The sequence below is a fragment of the Mercenaria mercenaria genome, chromosome 4 (genome assembly GCF_021730395.1).
Source record: "Mercenaria mercenaria strain notata chromosome 4, MADL_Memer_1, whole genome shotgun sequence".
NCBI classification, from domain to species: Eukaryota; Metazoa; Mollusca; class Bivalvia; order Venerida; family Veneridae; genus Mercenaria; species Mercenaria mercenaria.
Window position 1 is genome coordinate 16227963 of NC_069364.1, and position 20171 is coordinate 16248133.

At 34.6% G+C, this 20171-nt stretch overlaps 4 protein-coding genes across 4 annotated transcripts in view; 2 read left to right on the forward strand and 2 right to left on the reverse strand.

Moving 5' to 3' along the window:
- LOC123551072 (sperm-associated antigen 17-like) overlaps positions 1 to 4245 on the reverse strand; it is a 53786-nt gene extending 49541 nt beyond the window's left edge. Inside the window, exons 1-5 of the mRNA XM_053542062.1 lie at positions 4058 to 4245; positions 2187 to 2327; positions 1817 to 2008; positions 1122 to 1314; positions 559 to 750 (exon numbers count right to left, since the gene is read on the reverse strand). Of these exons, the coding sequence (XP_053398037.1) occupies positions 559 to 750; positions 1122 to 1314; positions 1817 to 2008; positions 2187 to 2327; positions 4058 to 4150 (811 nt within the window). The 5' untranslated portion in view covers positions 4151 to 4245. The remainder of the gene's footprint in view (positions 1 to 558; positions 751 to 1121; positions 1315 to 1816; positions 2009 to 2186; positions 2328 to 4057) is intronic.
- An 80-nt stretch (positions 4246 to 4325) lies between these two features.
- Positions 4326 to 7699, forward strand: LOC123551074 (enoyl-[acyl-carrier-protein] reductase, mitochondrial-like). Its single transcript, XM_045339739.2, has one exon. The coding sequence runs from the start codon at positions 4368 to 4370 to the stop codon at positions 5496 to 5498; it is 1131 nt and encodes a 376-aa protein (XP_045195674.2). The 5' UTR covers positions 4326 to 4367; the 3' UTR covers positions 5499 to 7699.
- A 4173-nt stretch (positions 7700 to 11872) lies between these two features.
- On the forward strand, positions 11873 to 16269 carry LOC123565316 (uncharacterized). The gene is made up of 5 exons (XM_053542063.1): positions 11873 to 12773; positions 13282 to 14298; positions 14523 to 14607; positions 14906 to 15081; positions 15424 to 16269. Exons 1-5 carry the CDS (start codon positions 12363 to 12365, stop codon positions 16267 to 16269), a joined length of 2535 nt encoding a protein of 844 aa, XP_053398038.1. The 5' UTR covers positions 11873 to 12362.
- An 88-nt stretch (positions 16270 to 16357) lies between these two features.
- On the reverse strand, positions 16358 to 18942 carry LOC123563218 (uncharacterized). Its single transcript, XM_053540563.1, has 2 exons — positions 18409 to 18942; positions 16358 to 17946 (listed from the first exon to the last, which is right to left on the reverse strand). Exons 1-2 carry the CDS (start codon positions 18876 to 18878, stop codon positions 16884 to 16886), a joined length of 1533 nt encoding a protein of 510 aa, XP_053396538.1. The 5' UTR covers positions 18879 to 18942; the 3' UTR covers positions 16358 to 16883.
- Positions 18943 to 20171: the final 1229 nt, after the last annotated feature.

The following is a 20171-nucleotide window of genomic DNA, read 5'->3' on the forward strand; positions in this document are numbered from 1 at the left end:
AAAATCAAAATACAGAGATCTCAAGTCTAAGTAAACTGATTAGACAAACACAAAAAAGAACACCAAACAGTCATACATTTAGCATGAACAAATTTAACTTTTCCTTAAATGACTTGATAATTTACTACAACAAAGTCTACCTACATTTAAAATAGTTCATTAATTCAATATTACATATCAAACCCCCTAAAAATCAGAAGTGTTGAAAAATGCGAGCTTTCATTTTGAAACAACCTGCAAGAATTTCCAGTGTTCATGGATTCTGTACCAAATAACAAACCTGTTCTCCGCAAGTAACTGCCAACTTCCCCACATCAATCAGAGGTGGAAGACGAATGATTTCAGACACAATGTCTTTTATCAAATCATCACCGTCTTACGTACCCGTACAGCCCGCCTGGGGATCGAACTCATAACCCAGTGATCTGTAGATCTGCACTCTCCCTATTGAGCTTAAAGCAGGTGGGTTTCAATAGATAAATCAGCACAATAAAGTCCTTTCTGTAGTTAATTTTTTAACATTTTAATGCAATTTTATGCAATCTCTGGACAACTTACCTAAAGTTTTCTCATCTTTTTCTATTGGTTGCTCATCTGTTTCTGGTGTCAGGAATCTTGAGTAATCTTGGGAGGTGACACACAGTAAAGAGGATACATTGAGCCCAAGCTCTGACATTAGGCCAAATAGATGTGGAAAGTGAAAACCAGAAATAATAATGTAGTGATTTGCCCCATCATCGGGTTCATCATCTGAAAGTAACAGTGGAATGAAAAAAAAGTTCTGTTTAAGCCATTTTAGATGTCAAAGAATACTGAAAATTCTGAAACAGCAGTCACTGTTTAACTATCCTATAACTAACCACTTCCCAAACTGGAGATTATTTGCAGTGATGATATCAGTATGGTTCGATTAAAACTATGTCAAAATTGCATTTGTTACAAATTCTGTGGCCTCAAATGGCTAAAATTCACCATAAATAGAATAAACCTTCAGAAATGTTACTTAAAAATAGCTCTTATAACATCTCATTGATTTAGCTTGAAACAAAATACCAGTATTTCAGACACAGATTTGATTTTTCTAATCCTGTTATGGTATATGTGAATCAAATGAAAGATACCAATATATTTTCCTTCAGGGTCCTCTTCCCCTCTCTTCTTCAGCTTGCTTCCCTCTTTGGCTTGCTGTGGATCAGGTGTTTTCTTCCCTCCACCTTTGCCTTTCCCCGGGGACTTTGCTCTATCCTTTCCCCCTCCCCCACCTGCTGCCTTCTCTGCAGCCTTAGCTTTTGCCTTTTCTTTTTCCAGTGCAGCCTGAAATTGTGATTATAAACAATGCATACTGCAATCTTTGTTGGTGGGTAACACAACACTTCATGCTATATGGAGTAAATATTGTAGATACAATAAGAGAGGGTAGTTGAACACTAAATTTATAGTAATCATGTTTCTATATAGTTCATCATTACCAGCAAAATACAACTAAACATTTGATTACATTACATTTTAAAGCATGCTGATGATAACTTTTGTGAAACTGTACACAATTATGAAGCCACCCATTTTCTATCTAACATTTAAATAAAATGTGTAGAACTTACAAATTTCTAAGTAGAAAAACTTAACTTTAAAAAGTTTTCATTGTGTATGTTGGAAATTATTTACATACAAACATTTTTAGAAAATAATTACTTTTGGAAATACAATTATTACTTATACCATCTAATTAATCATTTTTTTTCAATAACAATCAAATACTTCTTCATGCAAGGTTTCAAGTTCATGTTAGCTATGTTACAACCATGTCATGCTTTACCTTCTTTTCAGCTTCCTTCCTTTTAAGATCATTCTGCTTAATCCACAGAAGTTTGAACTTGATAAGCTTTGCCAGTAAGTGCAGTGGTACCTCATCTCCAAGGTCAAGGTAATTTTTGCAAGGTTCACATATCTCATAATGTGCTGGTGTCTCCTTAGGCTTCTTACTTTTAGGATTTCCTAGTTCCATTACCTGCAATTAATTTTAATCAATTCTTTCATTAGAATTTGTATTCATAATAATAGAAACACATATTACATAAATACTGCCAAAATAAATCTCATATTAGGAGATTTGCACAGTGATATATACGGTTTTAATTCTACTACTTATTTTGATCCTTTAAAGATAATGCTGCATATGTACCTACCTCATTGTAAAGTTCTTGTTTTGAAAATGCAGAGAACAATCTTCTTGATCCAGCATTTACTGTCTGGCCAAGAACATTGACCCAGGTATAATCATCCGCTTGCTTTCCTATCACAAATGCAATATTGGGTTTCCATTTCTCCTGAAATATCAAATAATGAAACTGTAAATAAAAGTTCTGTATATTATTAAAGTAGCCTTACCCTTTAACTGACAACAAGAAAAGCACAAGGTTACTGTACTAACATAGCAGTCAAAAGTTTGATCTCCAAAATATTCCCAGCTAAACTTGATCTCGTTCTTAAATTGAAACAGTGATCAGAAAAACGTGAAACATTTCTTGAAATGGATATGCAGGGGAAATTATTATTATAAAGGGAATAGTTTTGAAAATATCACTTTATCACATAAAATGACCCCTTATAACCACTAAAATATCGAAAATAATCTTCTGGAAAGTCTGAGTGTAACCTTAGTCCTACATATGACAGTAATGCTCATAATGACCTGGAGCAACAATTACTACAAGGAATATCCTCCCAAGAAATGTATATTACTTAAGTCTAGTCTATTTTGCTGAGCAGCTGGCTACTGTAATATTTTGAAAAAATATTTCTTTTGTTTTTAAACATACCACTGTAGTTTTGTTACTTTAAATTTTTAACTGTGCAATTTGTATAACCTTTCTCACTCTTAACAACTGTCATGTGACTTGCATCTCTGACATAATCTTGACTGACTGTGCAGAATATCATGTAGATTTTGGAAATGACTTTTAACTTTGTGGAATTTGCATACTACTTTATTTGCCTACTGACTTAGTTTGATTCTAAAATCAAATCTCGAGTCTAGCTGAATGAATTATGAAACTAGTAAGTTCCTTATATTAGGCCATAATATTCATAAGAGGTGAGGCAGCTATGAACCTCACAACAGTAAGGATATCCAGAATGTACTAAAATATTATGAGAAAGACATGCTGGTTGGAGAAATTACATTGACGCACAGCTAATGTTTGCACTTCATTATCAAACCAGTTAAAAACTTTATCTCTAAAAGCATGTTCACCATTTGTCTGACACATTATCAAACTGTACAACTACTGAAATACTGTCAAAATTTTGGTGTCCAATGTATTTAAAATGGGTTGAATGACAAAACCACTGTCAAAATTTCTAATCAGTCAAAGGACAAGGTGAACTTGATCTCAGACTACATTCAGTCATGACCCCTCTTTTGGGGCTAAATGACATAAGGTGAGAAAAATGTGCAGTCAGTCTGGAGCTGGAACCCAGGACTTAGGGAAAGTGCTCTATTTACTGAGCTAACTAGCTTCCCTTTTAATTATTCAAGTCCTATACCATAACAATGATACAACGACTATATGCTGGATACCCTGTCACTTAACAATCAACTGCTATTTTCAGTTAAAATCCGCAAGATTTTGTTTTTCTCGGTGAAAACTTTACCTCTGTAGTGATAGTAGGTTTATAGGCCACTTCCAACAGCCTTGCTGTTGGGTTAACCCTTTAGCGACGTGGTTAGAGTGTCCGCCTACAGATCAAGAGGTCCGGGGTTCGAGCCCCAGTAGGAACCTTGGTATTTTCTCTCCCAGGGTTTACTTTAATGGTGTCAGAAGTGTTTGACGGACTCATGCGGTGAGCATGGAGTGTCATTCTGAAGAGCTGGTAAGCTCTGAAAAGTAAAGGGGGAGAAGTGTAGTGATAGTAGGTTTATAGGCCACTTCCAACAGCCTTGCTGTTGGGTTAACCCTTTAGCGACGTGGTTAGAGTGTCCGCCTACAGATCAAGAGGTCCGGGGTTCGAGCCCCAGTAGGGACCTTGGTATTTTCTCTCCCAGGGTTTACTTTACCTCTTCAAATGGGGCTGCGAGTAACGCTTGTTCCCATTTTGCAGGACCTCCAGCACCCTGTGCACTTTTTCCTCTTTTAACCGGTTTTGACATCCTTTCTTAGGATAACGGCAACAAAATCATGAAAACAGTAAGTTTCAGATCTCAATCCGCCATTGTTGTTGTCCAAGGTTGCTATGCAAGGTGCGCGATCATTCTTCTGTCATATAGGCGCTTTTATCAACTGCAAAGTTAAATATGAAGCTTCTATTGACCTTGATGAAAAAATGATTTATTCGGATATGTTCTTAGCTTTTCCTCAACTGTCAAAATGTCAAAAATTTGTGCAAAATACATTTTTAGGACATTGTTTCGAATACAGGAACATGGCAGCACGAATGCTACCTTCACAAATGTCCATAGGCGGTATGCAAGTTCTGTAAACAGCATGTCAGTTGTGTATAATGAATATGGGAATCCAAATAAGGTATTGAAAACAGAGAATTGTCAGCTGTCAAAATGCCTGCAAGCAGATGAAGTATTGGTGAAGATGCTTATGGCACCAGTAAATCCTTCTGACATAAATATGGTTGAAGGAACATATTTTATGAAACCGAAGCTTCCAGCAGTGGCTGGTAATGAAGGTGTGGGTGAGGTATTGGACGTAGGCACAAATGTAAAGTCACTCAAAACAGGAGATTGGGTAATTCCAAATCAAGCTGGTTTTGGGACATGGAGAACTCATGCTGTTGCAGATTATCCACGGTTAAGAAAAATAAGTAATGATATTCCGCCACTCAGTGCAGCAACTATTGTTGTTAACCCTTCCACTGCTTACAGAATGTTAAAAGATTTTGGAAATCTTAAACCAGGAGATGTTGTCATTCAGAATTCAGCTAACAGTGCTGTTGGACAAAGTGTTATACAAATAGCTAAAGCATGGAATTTACGAACAATTAATATTGTCAGAGGTAGAGATAATCTAGATGATCTTGTAGAACAATTAAAGCAATTAGGTGCAACACATGTTGTAACAGAAGAATTTTCACGTACACCAGAAATGAAAGAATTGATTAAATCTCTTGGCGCTGCACCTAAGTTAGCATTAAATGGGGTAGGAGGGAAAAGTGCAACTGAACTTCTGCGACATCTTGCCTCAAAAGGAGTGATGGTAACATATGGAGGAATGTCACGTCAGCCAGTTGTCGTGCCAACAGGAGTGTTTATATTCAAAGAAGTAACTGCAGTAGGATACTGGAACTCGCAATGGAATATAGAAAATGACACTAGTCCAGAGAGAGATACCATGTTTGAAGAACTTTGTGACATGATAAGAGAATGTAAACTAATTCCACCACCTTGTGAAATTTTTGAACTTGAAAATTATTCTGAGGCTGTAAGAAGTGCAATGGAAGGTTTCCAAGGAAAAAAGAAAGTCTTATCAATGCAAGATTTCCAATAGTAGCCTTGAATGATCAAATGGCAAATTTAGAGACATAATTAGCTATTAGTAATTTTGACGTGAATTAGAGTCTAGTAAATTATTATAGTGCAAGTTTTGATAGTTTAGTATAAGCAATTGAATGTAGGCATCTCAACGAAATATTTTATAAGTAAAAAATTAATGTCTTTTTAATTTCAGTCTGTTTTTTGTTCTGGTTACCAAAATGTGAATGTTAAGGCATTAGTACCACCTGTCAGCTCTATAATCATTGAAATCTTAATGTAGCAGTTATGCTTTCTGCATGACTTGAGGAACAATGCATAATTTATATTAGGATAATAATGTTTGATACCAATAACCACTTCAAAAACATACAATTCATTTTGTAAAAACATTATCATACAATACATGATCTGAAATACGAGACATATCTAAATACAGTCAAACTTCGTTTGCTCGAACTCGACAGGACTAATAAATTTGTTCAAATTATCTGTAGTTTAATCCATCCAACAATATACATCATGGAGGGATTTTGCTGGGACCTGACGATGATTGGGTGATGTTCGAATTATCCGAGTTCAAGTGAATGAAGTTCAACTGTACCTTAAACATTGTTAAGTGGAAGTCTAGCCATAAAGATGGCCACTTTAATCTTTGCATTCTTCATACTGACAAAACTGATGTCTTTGCTTGGGTGTGACCATTTTGTAGGTTAATGCAAATATTTTCTGTGAATATTTGATAAATGTACCTTACATATTTTAAAAGTCTCATAATGCCATTGTTAGCTCGACTATACGAAGTATAAGGAGAGCTATCCTACTCGCCCCGGCGTCGGCGTCGGCGTCTTTCCGCGTCCCCACCTTGGTTAAAGTTTTGGTGCACTTTCTCTTTTTTCAACTTATCTCTGTAATTACTTGATGGATTTGATTCAAACTTGAAATACTTATTCCTCATCATCATCCACATCATCTGACATAAGGGCCATAACTCTGGCACCAATATTTCAAGAATTATCTCCCCTTTTCACTTAGATTTTCAGGTTAAAGTTTTGATGCACTTTCACTCTATCTCTGTTATTACTGAATGGATTTGATTCAAACTTAAAATAGTTGTTCAACATCATCACCCACATCATATGACACAAGGTGCATAACTCTGGCACCATTTTTTCATGAATTATGCCCCCTTTTTACTTAGAATTTCAGGTTAAAGTTTTGGTGCACTTTCACTCTACCTCTGTTATTACTGAATGGATTTGATTCAAACTTAAAATAGTTGTGCAGCATCATCACCCACATCATATGACACAAGATGCATAACTCTGGCACAATTTTTTCATGAATTATTCCCCTTTTTACTTAGAATTTCAGGTTAAAGTTTTATGCACTTTCACTCTGTCTCTGTTATTACTGAATAGATCTGATTCAAACTTAAACAATTGTTCAACATCATTACCCTTATCATATGACACAAGGTGCATAACTCTGGGACCAATTTTTCATGAATTATTTCCCCTTTTTACTTAGAATTTTAGGTTAAAGTTTTGATGCACTTTCACTCTGTCTCTGTTATTACTGAATGGATTTGATTCAAACTTGAAATAGTTGTTCAACATCATCACCCACACCATATGACACAAGGTGCATAACTCTGGCACCAATTTTTCATTAATTATTCCCCCTTTTTACTTAGAATTTTAGGTTAAAGTTTTGATGCACTTTCACTCTGTCTCTGTTATTACTGAATGGATTTGATTCAAACTTAAAATAGTTGTTCAACATCATCACCCACACTATATGACACAAGCTGCATAACTCTGGCACCAATATTTAATGAATTAGGCCCCTTTGTGCTTAGGATATACTTATATAGTGTTTTGATACATTTTATCTTTACCTCTCTTATTACTTTAAGTTGATATTTTTGACATAGACTCAGGCTATTGTGCAATATCTTCATCCACAATTGGAGTCATTAAACACGCAAGTGACAGCTCTAGTTTCCTCAGATGTGCCCAGTTTCACTATCCAGCATCGAAATAGTCCAGCGCGCTGTCTCCTGTGACAGCTCTTGTTTAAAATGTGGCTGTCACATTTTTTGTTATTAACATAAAACATGGTAATTTTTTGTTAAATCTTATGTATAATAATTGTTTTCTATAATGTTTGGCAAAGGTTTGAATATTGATGAATACAGTAGAATGTTTTATTGAATCTGTTGTCTTTGATTGCCCCCCTTTGTAGCAGTAACTGTACAGTCTTATTTGTGACATTAAAAGTAATGCTTTTCTAACCATATAATTTTGCATAACATCTGATAGGACAGCTGTTTTATCCATTTTTGTCGAGCCCGCTTGCGGAAGCAAAGACATAGTTGTCCAAATGGCTGTTCGGTGTATGTGCGTGCGTACGTCCATCCGGATTTGTTTGTCCGGAGCATAAACTTTGACATGCATGGAGCAATCTTGTTTATATTTGGCATGAATGTTAACCTCAGTGAGATGGAGTGTCATGCACAAACCCCAGGTTTCTATCTCAAAGGTCAAGGTCACACAGGTCAAAGGTCAAATTCAAAAATGACTGTCCGGAGCATTTCTTCTTCATACATGGAGTGATTTTGATATAACTTGGCACAGTTGTTCACCATCATGAGACGGAGTGTCTTGAACCAGGTCCCTAGGTCTAAGGTCAAGGTCACACTTACAGGTCAAAGGATACAAGAATGACAACTTTGTCCGGAGCATTTCTTCTTCATGCATGGAGGGATTTTGATGTAACTTGGCACAACTGTTCACCACCATGAGACGGAGTGTCAGGCACAAGAACCAGGTCCCTATGTCTAAGGTCAAGGTCACACTTAGAGGTCAAAAGTCAGATACAAGAATGACTTTGTCTGGAGCATTTCTTTTTGATGCATAGAGGGATTTTGATGTAACTTGGCACAATTGTTCATCATCATGAGACGAGTGTCATGCAAGATCCTAGAATTAATTCCCTTTGTTGTTACTATAAATAGCTTATATTCGTAACTTTTTTATTACTGGTCGTAGGGAAAAATCAAAACCACTTTTCTGTAGTAACATATGCATGTTACATCCAATTTTCAGGCGTATTTTGACCTATCTCTACTGGTGAGGATTTTTGTGTGGACTTAGAATTTTTTTTTTTTTTAAGATTTACATCCCGTTGTTGTTACTTTAAATAACTTATATTGTAACTTTTTGCAATCTCTTTTTTATTTGCCATAAATGTTTGCCTCAATGAGACAAGGAGTGTCATGTGCAACTCCCAGTCCTTTTGACAGCGGGCGGGCTCGACATGTTGCCCGTGGGCATCTAGTTAACATAAAATTTAAAGTCTTATGGAACTTTAAATCAATGGTCAACCGACATGGTCAGCCCCATACATGTGATAAAATTGTTAAGTTGTTAGACTAAACATTTGAGAAACATTGCAGAAAACAATTTAATGAAAATGGGGTTCAACAGGAAATTAATATATTGTATGTTCATAATAAAAAAATGTGACAGCCACATATAAACAAAGTTGTGGTTAGCCTTTAAAATGTAAAACTGGCACTGACCTCCAGATTTTGGCTAAAAATGACCCTTCTTTAATAAAAGTGAAGTTTGGTTACATCATGAACATTTAACAGAACATGAGTTTTAGCTCGCCTGAGTACAAAGCGCTCATGGTGAGCTACTGTGATCACACTGTGTCCGTCATGCGTGCATCCTTCCATTGTTAACAATTGTGTTTAAACGACATCTCCTCCAAAACCACTGAATGGATTTTGATGAAACATGGCATGGATGTTCCTTGGATAGTCCTCTACCAAAGTTGTTCAATGGTTTCGCTTGGTTGCACATAGCGGCCATCAGAGCTAAAAATAGAAAAATCTTCAAACAACATCTCCCCCTAAACCAATGGTCCGATTTTGAAATAATTTCACACAAATAGTCCTTATGTCACGCTCTATCAAGTTTGTTAAAATTACTGGTAAAAAAATATAGCCACAGGGGGCGTGTCACTTTTCCCTGTATGTATATAGTGGAAGTTTTAAAAATATTCGTGTGAAACTGCTGGCCTGATATTAAAATAATTTCGCACAAATGGTCCTTGTGTGACCCTCTACAAAGATTGTTCAATTGTTATGATTCATCAAAAAACATGGCCGCCAGAGGGCATGGTCACTTTTCCCTATATGTATATAGTAGAAATTTAGAAAATCTTCTTGTGTAAAACTGTTGGCCCGATTTTTAAATAATTTCACAAAAATTGTCCCTCTGTGACCTTCTATAAATATTGTTCAAATTTTTCTGATTCGTCAAAAACATGGCCACGAGATGGCATGGTCACTTTTCATAAACAATTTCTTTAAACAACATTTCCAAAACCACTGAATAGATCTTGATGAAACGTTTTACAAATGATCTCTGGGTAGCCCTCTTTCAAAGTTGTTAAAATAATTCCGGTTCATTGAACATATGGGTCTATTTGGTTAAAAATAGGTTTTTAGCTATCAGACATTAAAAATCTTTTTCTCTAGAGCTTTGATATTTGGCATGACTCTCTACCATAATTGTTCAAATTATTGCCCTAAGGTCAAAAATGGCATGCCCCTGTGTGCGACATGTACTTACAATAGGCTTATATATAAGAAACTTTGAAAATCTTTTCTCTGAATCAATAGTAGCTAGAGCTTTGATATTTGGTGTGTGATATCAGAGTTGTACTGTCTACTGTAATTATTTAAGTTATTGCCATAGGTTTAAAAATGTGTGACATGTGAATAGTGTAGGCTAACATAGAAGAAACCTAACTCTGTACTTGTACCATTATGTTATACAAACACACTTTAAGCCTTATACACAGGTAAGCGCTTTAGGGTCAATGACCGTCTTGTTGTTTCTAAACTATTTTAAAAATGTCAAATCAAGAAAAAATCATGCCCGAGTCGGGAATAAAATTTTTCTTGCGTTCTTGACCAATACACCATGGAGGAATAGGTTCTTAAATGTTATTTAATATAAAACTTTATCATTAAGACAGTTTACATCTGATACCCGTTACAAACGATTTTCAATTTTGAATGGAAAAATAAGTAAAAACAACTAATTTTTATGTGCTTCCATAACATATTATCTGACAGTAACTAAGTTTCAAAGCATTCTTAAGATATATAGCAATAATTTTCTGATACCAAGAAATTTTCTCTCTTTTTTTTGTTGTACAATCTTGAGATCAGTGAAAGTAATCTAAACTTTACTGAAGTACTTTGTTTTTCATGTTCTTGTGGGATGCCATCTTTTGGGCATCCCTCGTCTTTCATCAGGTCATTTTATGATTCTGTTCCACTGCCTGAAGCTGAGAAAATGCATGTAAATAACTTTATTTGGTAAAATTCCTAATTGACTAAATACCAGACTAAGTCAGTATCACCATCCACAAACCCCTGAACTGTAACTATTTAAAAGCTTCAGGCTTCCATGGCCTGTCAGCCTTGTTTCACGTCTCCCTAAATTGTGTCTTTAGGGCATAAACGTAGATTGAACTTTAATTGATTCTGATGTTTTGGCCTGATACAAATGTAGTGTGCCTAGATGCCGAATGTTATCATCCAAGCATTATTGCCAAACTATCAGCATGGCCTTTATGAGGTCAACATCTAGGTTAAGTTTGAAAATGGTCAACTGGAATAGCTGGATACCACATTATCTACCCAATAAACAAAAAACCAAAGGTATTTTTGTGGTAATGAAATAAATTTGAACTTGGTCGGCTAGGGCAAAAAAAACCAGGATGAATTCATAGAAAACCCATGTTTACATTCCTGAGACCATATTTATGCATGCCCCCATTCAAAGAAGGAGGGTATATTGTTTTGCAGATGTTGGTCTGTATGTAGACCAATAAGTTTCCGGATGATAACTCAAGAACGCTTGGGCTTAGGATCATGAAAGTTGATAGGGGTGTTGTTCATGACCAGCAGATGACCCCTAATGATTTTGAGGTCAGTAGGTCAAGGTCACAATGACCCTGAATAGTTAAACCTTTTAACAGATGATAACTCAAGAACACTTCGGCCTAGGATCATGGAAGTTGATAGGGGTGTTAGTCATGACCAGCAGATGACACCTATTGATGTTGAGGTCAGTAGGTCAAAGTCACAATGACCCGGAACAGTTAAACCGTTTCCTGATGATAACTCAAGAACGCTTGGGTCTAGGATCATGAAAGTTGATAGGGAAGTTGGTCATGGCCAGCAGATGACCCATATTGATTTTGAGGTCAGTACATCAAAGGTCAACGTCACAATGACCTGTAACAGTTAAATGGTTTCTGGATGATAACTCAAGAACACTAGGCCTAGGAGTAGAACTAGACTAGCTACTAGTCTGATAATAAGTTTTTTTTATATACTAATGTATTTCCTTGTCAGATATCTTTCATTTATAGATAGCTCCCTGTTTATAGACTGCTCCCTTTTGAATATCTGGCTGTATTATCAGACTAGTAAAAAGCGAATTTCTCTCTTGGCTTTGATTGACGTTTATAACATTTTAACTGCCCATGCCAAATTGATGGAATTCACTGATAGCACTGCTGGTCAGTAATTTATTGACATAACGGCTTATCCACAACCCCCACTTTATACATAGCAGATGTTTGAAATGTTTCATTCATTCATGATAAAAGAAAGATTTTTTTCTTAGATTTTCTTAGATTCTTGATTGGAGTATAATGTTGGATGTTTATAATTGGAGTATAATATTTTGATGTTTATAATTGGATGTTTATAATTGGAGTATAATATTTTGATGTTTATAATTGGAGTATAATCTTTTTATGTTTATAATGTTGCATTTTTTGCATTATGGCTTCTGGAACTACACCATCTAAAACTTATGTGTCAATTCAATTTACACCGACTACTAAAAAATTAATTTGTTTAATATGTGGCAAGAAGGAAGTAAATGATAAGTATCGTGTGAAATTATTTAAGAGTAGTAGAAAATCAGAGGCATGTTCATTGATTGAACGGCTTTTGGATATATCAATTTTTGAAGATCAATGTGTAAATAGTGTATGCCAAAACTGCTTTAGAAGCATATCAACTTTGAAAGTTAAACTACAAACACACAAGGAAAACTATGAACAAACTATTTTGAAGCTTCAAAAAACGCATGGAAGAGTTAGTAAAAAAAGACTTCCCTTTGAGAATGTTCAGCCGGTGACAAACACTAAAAAGCCAAACACAGATAGTAAGGATTCTCAAGCCTCAAATGTAAGTATATTTTTACATGTATTTAATGTTTTACTTTATTAAAATACTCGTTGTATTACTTCACTCTATAGTAGTTGCTGTAGACTGGTCTCGGTCCTTACATTTGCTAGTCATAGTCTCTTCTCATATTACTTCCCTCATAGTTATAACATGGTTACCTTTACCAATCATTACTCAATACATGTTAAAGGGACAACTGGGTAAAAAATTAAAAATGAAATAAAATGAAAATTAATTTCTGATGACATGCAGTAAAACACTTAATTATTGTATAGCTTGCCGGTCTGTAATTCCGACGTTGGGCGATAAGTTTTACTGTTTACCAGGAAGCATTTAAGAAAGTATTTTATTTTTAAATGAAAAACATTAAAATTACTTTTCTAAAGTCATAAAATGATTACGAAAGAGAGACAAGACAATTTAAGTTACTTACATAATCAGATTACTATTTTTGTATTATTATTATTATTATTATTATATTATTATACCAGATTTATATCACTTACAGGAAGACCTTCTGTCTCAATGTGATTCCGAAAAGCAGTTGCAAAAGGCTATCAACATTGTTGTAACAACGATTCAACAGGAAATGAAATGCTTGTGTTCCAAAGAAAACAAGACAATTCTGCGCTCAAAAACTGAGGATGAATTATCAGCATTTTCATGGTCATTACTTAGTGAGGAAATGAACAAAACTGCACCAGTATTTTGGCAAATATTGCAAAAATCTGCATACAATCCAAGGCAGTCTCTGTTAAACAAAACAAAAACAGAAACATATAATATACCAGGGATAGGCAGTGTAGCTTGCAAACTGGTGTCCTTATACAATAGAGAATTAAATGCTGTGCAAAGGATGAACAGCCTTTGTCTTCTGCGAGGAGGTGCTAAGAAGTCGGCATTCAGACGACTTAATGCAACCAATGATTGTCTGGGATACCAATCAACACTTCTAATGGCTGACCAATTTGGTTTAAGGTGGGAAAGTGACTTAAAAAAGTGGGTGAAGCAAGTGGACTCTGATCGAAAGAAAGAAGCCAGACTGCTGAACAGAATAACCAGCCTTGAAGAAGATTCAATGTTCATAGAATTTGATGATCCAGTTGAGTCGGTCCACACTCTTTTTATGGCAGAAAACCTAAAGGCTGAAATGTCAAATTTGAGATCCACAATGCACAGTGGATATTATTTTGTAGGAGATAATGTCGACATGAAAACCAAAGTTAGACAAATGACTCTTACAAACCAGAACAAAGATCATCATATGTATCAAGTATGTGCCTACAAAAACAGAATTTCTGGAAATGATCTTGATAATACAAAACCCATTGATGATATCGAGAATGTAAAGTTCGAAAGATTTCTTCCAGATGACAGTGACAAAGTGAAGTTGAAAGATGAACTGTCTCTTTTTATAGCATGGCAGTGGACACAGAGTATACCAGTTTTTAAGCCATATCAAGCTGTACTGCCGAAATACATTAATCATCCGTACATTCAGCAGACATGCAAGAAAACAGAAAAAGTGAGTATTGCCGTTTGCATAATTAAAATAATGAAAGAAGTATTTTGCATTCCCAGGCCCTGTCCCAAGTGATTTGATTCTATACTTAATATTTCTGCTATTACATATATATTTACTATATCTATCAAAAAAATCTCAATTTGAACTTTAGTAGAAAATGTCCGTATTTATTTAATTCCGCTGATTCAATATATCATTAAAATAAGCATTTTTTCACATTTAAGATAAACATGGGAGTTCTGATGAAGAATGAACAATATAATGAAGATATGACAGACATCTGTACTTTCGTGAACCAGTTTGTACCAGGTATGTGTTATTTTTTATTTTTTTTTTGAAATACTGTTGAAAAACGGCGTTAAACAAACAAAACAAACAAAATAAACAAACAAACATATTTAAAAGAAATACATGATTTGACTGTAGCTTAGATTACATATAAAATACTGTCAAAAACTACAGCAAGCAAATACCTGAATATGAGTCATATAGCAACAACTATTGACCCACAATATATATAAGGAGTCATGAAATAATTATGTATTTTAAGCAATATCATAAGTAATATTTATATGTTACACAGACTATTCCTTTCATTAATGAGCAGGTGATGATGAGTCGACAGAAAAACCAGAAAAAATCCTCAGCGGAGGTGATTACCTGACATTCGAACGTCATAAACAGGCTCAATCAGCAAAGCGAAATGGACGTACACCTATGAAAAGAATGGAAGGCCTTGTGCCAAAAATGGAAGAGTTCCATAACCAGGCTGAGTTCTTACAGGTAACGTACATGTAGTTTTCTGTATTTATCTAATACATGAACATTTTATTTTCTCAATGCTCATAATAATATTATCGCGGAATTCATTGTAATGTTACGGTAAAATTCATGGTAATGTTATGGCCGAATTCATGGTGAAGTTATGGCCGAATTCATGGAAATGTTAAGGCTGAATTCAATATTATCAGTAATTTTTATCAATCTAAATTCTGTTAAGTCTACTGAATTTTAATTTGTAACACAACAAGCCTTCATTTATTTCAGTAAGAGTAGAAAGATAAATAACACTGTTAATTATTTTTAAAAAACGCATGTAAGAGATTTCGTATTTTGTTTTAACAGGTAATATGGAAAATACTATACTCCACTGCCTCATCAAAGGACACTGGTACACTCTATGCTGCAAGAAATTCGATCAATGCTAAAAACGTGTCAAAGGATCCTGCAGCAAACTACTATGGCAGTTCAGAATTGATTGATAAATATACAAAAGCATATATAATATGTGCTGCACTCCATCATTTCGAGATGGATAACCTTGAGTCACACCCAAAGAAAAATGAGTATCTTGGCAGGATTGGTAATGAAGAAGAAATGAAAAATTTCATTCTAAGTAATGCAAAAGTTGTAGTGGAAACATTTACAAATTTGGATTTTCCAAAAATACCACCGACTGGGTATCAAAGTAACAATATAAAGTGCCCCGACTGTGGTAAAAAATATCTGCAAATAGAGTCGCTCAGAAAGCATGAACTGGAAGTGCATAGTCGTGATCGTGAGGATACCACAGTGACAAAACCAAAAGTAGGAGCAGACGATGATTGTGTATTTAATTACACAAAAGTAAGCATGACCTTAGGCCTTTTAAAACTAAATCATGATAATGCAATAAAGATGGGTGACGGTGAGCGCATAATAAGACTGGACAAAATTTTCTATTTGTTCTACAAGGCTTTCAATTGCACTAAATATGCATATGGCATGTTGGAAACTTTGTTGCAAACTAAGGTCTTGCTGAGTGAAAGGCATGCACAACGCCTGGTATGGAACAGGACAGTCAATAACGCTGGTGAAATTGACACAAATTTGCCAAATGATCTAGACATTGAGCATTGCAATAAGGTGTTTAAAGATGAAGCCCATATTATCGTGGAACTTTTACAGAAAGGTTGTTTCTCGAGTAAGTAGGAGTGCATTAAAAACAGATGAAGTATTGAAGAACTTTGACAAAATTTCAGGTGTAGTTAGACCATCAGGAAAACATACACCAGGGATGTGGAAGATGATATATTGTCTTTAGTTGTCCAGTTTTCTGATAGAAACTTATTCAGTAAAATTTCTGGAAGGAAGCACAGTGCATTTCAGAACTTCAGCTCTGATCAGTTGGCATTAGAAATGCATGACTTTAGAGACTGGCTTTCTAGAAGTATGAGAAAAATAGCTAAAAAACATTTCTATCAATATTGAGATTTAGACATAAATCAGAATTAAAGAGATAAAGCTTCTTTAAGCTGATAAAATCACTTTCCAGAGATAAGTTTTCAATAGGCAGATGCAACTTGTAAATACCGCTGATAATGCAATTGTTGTGGGATATTGGGGAAGGCAAAAATGAAAATTAACAATTATTTAATTAAACCTGTGGATGTATTAAGTTCTTGAAATACATTTCATTTCATTGAACATTTTTGTTATTGCATGAATTTATTTTGTTGTTTCATTATTCTTTCAAGTTCAGTTTGCTAACTGTCATTAAAAAGATATGTTTCAGTTATTATGTCCTTATTAGCTCATTATTACCATTAACCTTCATCAGATGAATATTCGAGCAATTGCGGTTTTCGTAAGCGATGTTCTTCAATGTCACTGTCACTACTATATCCTTCACTTAAACATTGTAGATTTTCAGTTTCAATATCATTGTCTAGAAAGTACATCATTTTATCGTAAACATTAGAACTATTCATTGGGCATTTAAGTTCACAGCTACAAATGTCTGCATTATCACATGAGCACATACAGATGCATTGCAAGGCGCATATGTCACAGCAGTCATGTTTAATTATCTGTGTTGTCTGATATTTGTCTTCAAATGGCTGTAACAATTTTTTCCTTCTGCATACTTTCGCTTTCACATATTCTTTCATGTCCTGACTGATGTTTTTACTTGAAAGACACCTTTTATAGTTCATAATGATGGCATGACATTGCTCATTTTCTTGTCTGCCCGCTCTGCCAGACTCTTGCAAATAGTCATCTAAATCATTGCAGGCCCCATAATGGATGACTGTACTGACCCCTTTCACATCTAAGCCCATACTAAATGATGTACTACATAACACAATTCTGATATGTCCGTCTGGGTTCTGATAAGATTCAGCAATGGACTCTTTCACCTCCTCATCAGTTTTTAAATGGTACATGTCAAAAAGTCGATTTCGATCATCATTGCTCTTGGTTTCATCGTAATTTACATACCCGTCTCTTCCAAGTGAGGTTGCTAAATGTTCGAAAACATCGGAGATATGCTCAATCTTCCTAAAAAATATTATCATTCGTGGAGTTTTAGGTCCCTCAAATCTAAGTATATGAACCAACCAATCAAAGTCTTCATTTATGTCACTCCGTGTTCTGGTAGTTTCAAATACCCAATATTTAATATTTGGCTTATTTGGGGTCACTGTCAACTGAAATGTCTTGTCGCTCATGCAGAGATCTTTAAGAATAATATCCTTCACTGTCTTAGAAGCTGTGGCAGTTAGTGCAACAACAGGAACAGTTGGCCCGGCCAATGACCTCAATTCATCCAAACAGCCATAAAATGGCCTGTAAGCATTCTGTTTTCTTTGTTTGTCGCCTTTACCACTAAAAATGAAATGAAATTCATTATCAATTAATAAGACTTTATACTATATATCCAACAATATTTGTTAAACAAACCAAACATGAACATTTGTCAGTGATCATCTTTTATGCATGCAGTCAATAAAATAAGCTGATTGAAAGAGAAATTCTTATCTATGGTCTTTACATCTGATTATAAATAATACTGAATAGTCATTATCCAGTAGAACTTCGCCATATTACATAGGTTACACTTCACAGCCAAAAATTGCTAAAACTTCTATTTTGCTTAATTAAAACAACCCCTAAGACTTACTAGTACTATAAAATTTCCCGACAGGCATATTTTTTCTAGTGATTCGCTTATATTAACATGAATTTCAATAATTTTATATCATTCATTAATTTAATTAAAGATGAAGTATTTTTACAACATTGTAAATTAATTATAAATTAAAATACAATATTTTACACTGTACTTACAACTTCTTGATGCAGTGGGCTTCATCAATAAATATGACTTTCAAAAACCTCTTTTTAGAAAGTGATGTGACCAGTGCACGACTGTGTAGCAATATTGTCTCAGGACTTGCAAATATGAGCTCATATTGTCCATTCTCAATGTCATAATAAACATGCCTTCCTTTTTGTTCATTATCTTTGAAATAGATTGCTTTGATGTTTTTCTTTGTCAACTTTTCCACCTGTGCATTCATAAGGGCAGTTAATGGTGAAACAACTAAACATGTGCATTCTTTATCTTTGTTCTCCATGTATTGAAACATGAATGGAGCCATCTCAAATATTAAGCTTTTTCCACTTCCTGTGGGAGAACATAATAATGCATCATTTCCATTCACATACTGTTCAATTACTGCCCTTTGATTTTCTCTTAATTCACTATATCCATTTTTTTGTAAAGCAAATGCAACTGCACTATCAAATCTATCCATAATTTTGGTAAATACAGTATCTATTTATCACATAAAATCATAATGCAATGGTCAGTAATTCCATATCTACTACACTGTAAATCTCATAAAATACCTTGTAGTTCTAAAGAGGGGATCCAGATGTTATCATCTCTGTTATGCAAACCAGTATAAACAGCAGCACGGGCCACTTATCACTTGACCACTATCTTTTGACACTTGATTGATAACACCGCAGAATTCTGAGGAGTAAATTTTCGCTTTATACCAGTCCTTACATTCGGCAGCAAGAAAAGGTAACCATGTTATAACTATGAAGGGAAGTAATCTGACATAAAATATGAGAAGAGACTATGACTGGCAAATGTAAGGACTGGGACCAGTCTAGAGTAGAACTTACAGACCAAGACTGATGAATTTCCATCAAGCGGTTCAAGAAAAGAAGCTGTTTAAAAGAGCTTTTTTTTTCGTTCAAGAGAAGTCTTTTAAAGCTTTTTCTATATAACTCAAGCGGCTACTAAAAGGGGCATAGTGCACCAATTTTGGTCAAGCGGAACTGTTTGAACACTTTGAAAGGATGCTACAGACTAAGTTTTGGGTGATTCAGAACATAAGTTTCACAAGAGAAGATATTTATACCTCAACCTCAGCCTGTCAACGTCAAGGAACTAGTAGCAGTGCTCCATCAGGAGTGCGCCAGAATCCCATGGTATCTGTGTAACTTTAGGCTTTTGTGTATGTAATTTGTGGATGATGAACCATCCACATATACTAATAGCTCCAAACCTACAGTGATTTCAAAATTCAAAGAAACACCACTCCTGATATTCAGTCTTTGGATCCCTTTAAGATCTTTGGTTTCATTAGAACTCTTTATGTTAATTTTTAATCTTTAGCTTTATATTTGAAACTTTGGGTTCATTAAAAATCATTATTTTGAATGAACCCAAAGATTCAAAATTAAAATAAAGATATTTAATGAAACTAAAGATTTTAAAGGGACCCAAAGACAGAAAATCAAAATAAAAATATTAAATGATACCAAAGAATTTTAAGGGGCCCAAAGTTTTTTAAGGTACTCAAAGACAGAAAATCAAAATAAAGATATTATATGAAACCAAATATTTTTAATGAAACTAAAGACTTGAAAGGGACCCAAAGACAGAAAATCAAAAGAAAGTTATTGAATGAAACCAAAGATTTTAAAGGGACCTAAAGACAGAAAATCAAAATAAAGATATTTTAAACCAAAGATTTTTAAGGGATCCAAATACAGAAAATCAAAATAAAGATATTTAATAAAACCAAAGATTT